General features: G+C 37.5%; 1 protein-coding gene across 1 annotated transcript; it reads left to right on the top strand.

Moving 5' to 3' along the window:
- Positions 1-724: 724 nt before the first annotated feature.
- LOC132553998 (uncharacterized) lies at positions 725-2,571 on the top strand. Its single transcript, XM_060218292.1, has 4 exons — positions 725-815; positions 1,268-1,315; positions 1,597-2,028; positions 2,228-2,571. Exons 1-4 carry the CDS (start codon positions 725-727, stop codon positions 2,569-2,571), a joined length of 915 nt encoding a protein of 304 aa, XP_060074275.1.
- The last annotated feature ends 5,266 nt before the right edge of the window (positions 2,572-7,837 follow it).

Genomic DNA, 7,837 nt, shown 5'->3' with positions numbered 1-7,837 from the left:
ATGGACACCTCATTCAAATGACCACACATTAGCATCTCATCCAAATGTCCACACATTAGCACCTCATCCAAATGCCCACACATTAGCACCTCATCCAAATGTCCACACATAAGCAACTCATCCAAATGTCCACACATTAGCACCTCATCCAAATGTCCACACATTAGCACCTCATCCAAATGTCCACACATTAGCACCTCATCCAAATGCCCACACATTAGCACCTCATCCAAATGCCCACACATAAGCAACTCATCCAAATGTCCACACATTAGCAACTCATCCAAATGGCCACACATTAGCACCTCATCCAAATATCCACACATGAACACCTCATCCCAATGGCCACACATTAGCACCTCACCCAAATGCCCACACATTAGCAACTCATCCAAATGTCCACACATTAGCACCTCATGCAAATGCCCACACATAAGCAACTCATCCAAATGCCCACACATTAGCAACTCATCCAAATGTCCACACATTAGCACCTCATCCAAATATCCACACATGAACACCTCATCCCAATGGCCACACATTAGCACCTCACCCAAATGCCCACACATTAGCATCTCATCTTTCAAATGCCCACGCATTAGCACCTCATTCAAATGCCCACACATTAGCATCTCATCTTTCAAATGAATGTGCAGATTTGCGTTGAGATTTATAATTCGTGTATTTTAAGCCACTTAACAAGGTACCAACACAATGTAAGATTATGAACAAAATCAGACGTAAAAGGGAGCCTGACTTTACATTATATCTTTACAATACAGAGAAGAAACTTAATTGGTTTTCACCGAAACGGGGTATATTAATTTGGGTTTAGTCCGTCCGTCCGTCTGTCCATCCGTCTGTCTGTCACACTTTCGTTTCCGTGTTCTGACTTCCCCAAATATCATCCAATTTGGGTAAAACTTGGTCAGCATTTGCATCTTGGGGTCATTAACACTGAGTTTGACTATCAGCGTCATCTGTTAATAATTATGCATACAAATGAGGATAATATTTGATATGTCCAATAATACATCTACTCTCTATAATCCTTTACATCTTTCTTTGGCTTTAAAACAATACATCATAGCTCAAGAGAATATATCATTCTACATAGCTTTATGACATTTTTACTCCTCACCTCTAAAATATTTACTTACAATATGTTTGCATAGCGGGGGATATAAATTCCATGAATTTGCTTGTTTTTTTTTCAACTGGATATGATTTTGTAGTTGATCACTTCAGATATTTGTTTATTTGCCAGACACACGGCACCAGTTTGCTGACGTTCTAGTGATACAGGAATCTTATAGTAAGTACTGTTGAATCATTACTTATAAACAAGCGTGTGCATGGCCTACTTATGTGATCTCGTTTAAGTATATGGTCCTATAATTGCTCTCATTAATTTAAAAGAAATGTTGGGTTGATGTGTATTATTCAAGCTGAAATAAGCATTTGTATGTTTAGCATGTTGGATGAATTTAAGTCTGGTCATAAAAGAATATTTATATTATCATTTATTGATTTGATTGGGGCAAAAAATCACTGACCAATGATTCCCTGTAAAAGAACATACATACATCCCTGCAGATACCACAACAACTTCTCCGGATGAACAGACAGACACCCCTACAGATACCATAAACACAACTTCTCCGGATGAACATACAGACACCCCTGCAGATACCACAACAACTTCTCCGGATGAACAGACAGACACCCCTGCAGAAACCACAACAACAACTTCTCCGGATGTACAAACAGACACCTCTGCAGGTGCCACGGCCACAACAACTTCTCCGGATGAACATACAGACAACTCTGCATGCGCCACAGCCACAACAACTTCTCCGGATGTACAGACAGACACCTCTGCAGGTGCCACAGCCACAACAACTTCTCCGGATGAACATACAGACAACTCTGCAGGCATCGCAACTTCCCCGGATGTGAGCACAGATACCTCAACAGGTACCACGAGCCATACATCCTCCCCAGATTTGAGTACGGTCTATACTTCCGGTAAGTGAGAATTGATAAATGTAACATTATATACTGGTTACAGAGATGAATATGATATTTTTTATTTGATGTGATACATATTCGAACACTAAAGCCGTCGTTCACAGATATCACTGAAATAAAAGGTCACTCATTCTGAAAAAAAAACAAACTTTTCTTCGTGCTAGCATTTCTATTCTTGGTGCATATTTTACTACAGACGTAGCCACTACTCACAATGCCAGCTGCTGTAACTGCTCAAGCATTATTTGGGGAAACACCACCATACAAGACATACTGGAGTCTGAAAATAGCTCTGCAATCGAAGAGCTCAGGAAAATTTTGAATAAGTTGAAGGCCCAACTGGTCGTTAAGAAGACAGATTTGACGTCATACCGGCTGAAGAAGGTGAGCGCCGCGGACACGAGAACGTCTGCTGCTGGTATCGGATGGCTCGGAGTCGTCATCATTGTTGGCATCGTTTTGGTCATCGTCTTCCTGGATATAACGACCTTGTTCATTCAGAAAAAAAAACCAAATATGGTCTCGGACATTTCCTGTTAAATGCATAAACTAGGCTTACCCTAAACTTTTAAGTTCATCCTTTTACGTGTATATGCGAGTTCAGTCCCTTGTTACCAACCTTTCAGGTTAGAAGTAAATTTACCAAAATATGATAAGCTAAAATTGCCTTTGGTAGATATATACAAAAGATTGTCGTTGATTTCGATGAATAATAGTTTAAATTTCATCGAACTTGGTGGAAACATTGGAAATAGGAATATTTTACTTTTGGCGCACCTTTCATTGATGCTGCTTTGGCTTTACCGACCTGTGTGTATGCGTTCACTTATGCAGTGAATATGTAGTTTCACATTATATAAACCTTCGAATAAATAAGCATAAATTTAAACATAGTATTTTCACAAAACATTCAGATTTGCCATCAGGTCGTCTAAATTCCACTCCATGCTGGTACCATAAGCGGAGGGTTAGGGAGCGGGAATGGGGATTTCCATTTCAAGTTGATTGTGTGTTTATGTCTACGGACTGGAATTCATATCTGCATTCCATTGTTTGACTTTAATGTATCTCACTCTAAATTATGAAAAGGTGCTATACATTTGTGTGTCTTGTACAAAGACAGCAGGTGGTAGACACTTCTGGTGGGGTTTAAGTTCCCGAGATTTGTCGTGACCTTTTGCCATGTTTAAATTCACACGAACAGTAGCACGGCTCAGAAACTACACATGTATTTGACGCTATTCTAAAATTATCTGTTGTATGAAAATTACGAAATTTGTCCAAATTATGGGGCTGCTACACCTCGCCGTCTTTTCTTTTTTTTTTTTTTTTTTACTTTTCTTTTGATCACTTTGGATTTTTCCTTAGTTGGGGTTCAAAATTTAGGCCCTTAACATCACTGACGATTCCTAGAAGGACGAAACAGCTGTATGATGCAGTTTAATTCATTATTTAGCTCTACTGTATCTCACTCTAAATTATGAAATTGTCTTATTCACGTGTGTGTCTATTGTATCTTTAAGATAGCAGATGGTAGACACTGTTGATGGACTTAAATAACTTACGAAATGTATTCGATTAAAATACAGGAGACATCACACTTTCATGTATAAATTATTAATAATGATTGGTTATCTATAACCATAATTTCACCCGCATTATCTTTCCTTCAGAAAACACTATGTTTCACACATATCACAAGTCCTATAGGTACGGCGTAAGATTCTACCAGGTGTATCGGATGTTTGGTTATATGAGGCGACGAAATCTGGGACACTTACTGCAAACGAACTTAATTTGGAATAATCAAATTTTGACAGATTTTTACCGCTAAAATATATACGCTTACATGATTTATTCTCCTTCCTAATGTCTGTGCTGTTGTCTTCTTTTAAGGACTAACAACTAGCTATTCCTTGACATATTCCTTGACATCTTCCTCGACCCTCCCTCTCCTTTAATAAATAAAGCCTTTAGTTGAGCGTTCACCAAAGCGAGGCTGATTTCGGGTTCTGTTCCGTGATAGTGACACATCTAAGTCTTAAACAAACGTAGTCATAACTACATGTATAACGGGCATTGTGTTAGAGAAACAGTCTGTTTGCCCGTTGTCAGAATGTCACTGTCACTGAATGTGGACTGCTATGTGTCTTCAATATATTTTAGTTGTATAGATCTACAAAGTCGGCATCAGCTCCCGAGCAATCTTCGGGAGACGAACATTCCACAACCTCCCGAAAACAAATGCACTCGATACATCCATTCCCCACGCATATATCGGGATGTCATTCTTAAATTATCATAGTTGTTGATAAGAAGCGTTACAATATAAATTAAAATCAATCATAATGTTTCACGTGGCAAAAGCTCGCAATTAACCTTTTGTTAAGTGTCCACACCCGATAAGGTTATCGATTGTCCCTGGACCAAGACAAATCGATTTCGTGCTTTCTGCTTAACAGTTAGTTCAGCGGTAACGCCTCAATAGCTTGCTGTTAGTATGATGTGACAAAATGTATGGGTTGTCATAATGTTATTGCTTTCTTGACCGAGTTATTACATTCCAGAGTGTATATGCACTTTAAAAAGTTTTTTGTAGAAAGTTTTTTTTTTAAAGTATTATTGATTTACTAAATTGTCCATTGGCACCAACTTCGTATGATGATATACGTTATGAGGACGACTCATACCACTACACACACAGACAAACCATCATACACTCGCAACTAGTAAAACAAACAAAATACTCGCAACAAATATATATAGACAAAATATTTCTAGATATCACTGAACTATTATGCGAAGCATCTCTGGTGATATTTTATATCTATGTAAAGTACCATTTTGGCCGTGAGTGAGGGTGTTTTTGTTTTGTGCGTGAGTGTTATGTATGTGTTACTAGATGTTTTCCACGTGATTATGTACTACAGTACGTGTATGTACGAGAGATCACTCTCCAATTAACAGTATACATAATTGTATATTCATGTATGTAATTGTATACCAATGGGCCGTAAGGCCCTCGGAATAAAATTTGAACTGAATTGAATTTAGATACTTGTACATTTAGAAATTTTTTCAGTAAATAATGCCCTGGCTATTTCTGATTTTTCTTCCATCAAAGATTTTTTTCTGCAAGCCTGTTAAGCAATGGATTGCAAGTAAATTGATTTTCGTTACTGAATGTACCTTTGTGACATTTTTATGTTTGATATTGTGTGATTTCGTGACATCTGAAAATTATGATAATAAAATATATATATATATCAGTGTATATATATATATATCGATAGGCCTTGCATGATTAATTGGTCATAATATATGTTATACGTGTATGTAATTGTATATATGGTATGTGTATTACGCCTTATATGTATTTACAAATGTATTGATAGATAATTTCTACCGGTCAATGAAATATTTTGGTAGACCAACAATAATGAAGAGAAATCGTGTATAATTTAACTACATTGTAGATCTCTAGTAAAAGTTAAAGAAATGACTTTATCACTGTAACCCTGGTAAAATACTTGCCGAAAAAATACTGCTCGGCTAGAGAGAAGAGCTCGATCGATGGAATATCAGACTAGTGTGCCAGGGGTTCCTGGTTCGATTCCTAGCGGAGGCGCTGAAACTAATAATGACCTCTGCTACATTGGTGCCCATGTAGGGACCCGGAAATAGTATTTAGCCATTGCCCAACAGCGTTACTTTCACAAGTACCGCTGTGACCTCTGGACACTCGAGGACGAGTTATATCCTAGAGAGGGAGTGTGTAACCCTGGTAAAATACGGAGCGCAAAATATCGCTCGGCTAAAGAGAACTTCTCTTTAGCTCCCTTTAGGAGTCCCGGGTTAGATTCGATTCCTGGTGTGGAGGCATTGAAATTAAGCCCTCTGTAACATCACCAAAGGAAGAAGCTCTTTAACATTTAAACCTCAAGATGCCGATATAGTGGCGTCTTATAGCCGCAGTTGGTTCTACAGTGGGCGTTACGTATCTCAAAGCGATGTAAGCTTTGATATCACCGGAACTGTATAGACTGATAGTAACCAACCATTTATTATTTCATGAACGAATTTACCAACATCATGAAAATGGCGAATCGTGAAGATGTTATATTCAATTAAGTTCATTAAGCGTGATTAGTAGTGTATTTGTATAAGATGTTGAAAATGAAAAAAAAAACGCCATTTTGCTTCCACCACACTGTCGATTATAGAAAGACACATATAAAAAACATGTTTATATTAAGGAACAGTTTCAGAGCACTGGTCCATAAAATCTGAAATTTATGATTCGGCCTATCTGTTTCCATGGTTACCGAAAAAAGTATTGAAATGGTGGCCTTTCCCATAGCAGAAGGCACTACTTTTAGTACTAGTGACCTTGCATGGATGGACACACGAAGCCCAATTTAATATCCCCCACAAACGCGTTACTTTCAAATTATAAAAATTGTATTTTTAACTTTTTCATTATTATATGTAATACACTTCTATAAGATCATTGATTTCTCATGATAATTAATCTAGTAATTTTTTTCACTTTGGTATGATACTCCTTGCTGGACACGAGAAAGAAAAGTCCTGCTGTATCTCACTGCGTGTCGTAAGAGGCGACTAATGTGGACTAGTCCCTGTAGGTTGGGGTTGGTTTTCCCTTCTGTTAAGGAGATATCAAAGAGCCAAGGAATACGATCTTCTGTATTCCTCTGTCTGTTTGTAGGCGGCTGCTAAAAGTTGTCCCAGGCAGAATAAGATGTTTTCTACTTTTTCCAAAGCCCCCATTGCGACAATAGGATTTTTTAAATTTCCTACTTCGTTCTATAGTTTGTGCTTTCTGTTGCACTCCTGACGTCCCCGTTGACACCCGTCCTCAATATGACTAAGCTGAGGACGTTAAACTCATGACATATGAAAAAGTTTTCTTATTTATTACATCGTATGATGTAAAGTCGAAACTCGTTATCTCAAAATTCAAGGGACAGCAGAAAATATTTCGACTTATCCGTATTTCGACTCAAACAAAGTGTGTAAATAAGGTTGACAACAGCAGTTCCCTGACGTTGATTACAACTGAACGAAGTAGGTAGGGCTACGATAGCACGGAACACAATGGTACAAAAATGTAAATTAATTTCTTATTTGAAAAGCAAGTAAATTTACAGAAAAAAATCTTCTTGCTCCTTTTATTGTTTATTCTCCAAATAACAAAACAAGTAAAAAAATACCAGTAAACTACATTCATACTCATTTTGTGCCGTGTACACCCTCTTACTGACAAAACGCATATAAATAATACATTTTACGGAATGACAATAAAATGAAACGAAAATTTTCTTTTGGTGGAACTGATGTACGAAGCTACATATCATATTAACATGACTTTACGATGAATAAGTAAACATAAGGAAAAGGCGGCACTGGAAAGTTTGTATAGGAAGCATTATAAAAGCATTTGACTTAACAAATCACGCAAAGACAAAGACAATATCAATGAAAAAATACTTTCAGCATTGCATTGTCCAAGCATTAAAAATAGTAAATATCCGATCATAGTCCTTTAGTAAACAAGCACAAAAATTAGTTTCTGTTGGAATCGTGAGGACAAAATTTCGTCAAAAAATCCGTACTGGTTTGACGGTTTCGTTTTTATCGTTCCTAAAGATGCACGCAACCAAGTCAACTCTTATCGTGTCGTGTGTGAACGCGCCACTTGTTTGATATATATATATATATATATGTGTGTGTGTGTGTGTGTGTGTGTGTGTGTGTGTAAGTCACTACTACAGGATGATGACAT

Source organism: Ylistrum balloti, unplaced genomic scaffold (genome assembly GCF_031769215.1).
Source record: "Ylistrum balloti isolate Yb309-2 unplaced genomic scaffold, AGI_CSIRO_Ybal_v1 Utg370370, whole genome shotgun sequence".
Classification (NCBI taxonomy): Eukaryota; Metazoa; Mollusca; class Bivalvia; order Pectinida; family Pectinidae; genus Ylistrum; species Ylistrum balloti.
Note: the sequence above shows the minus strand (reverse complement) of the source record. Positions and strands in the feature narration are given on the sequence as shown.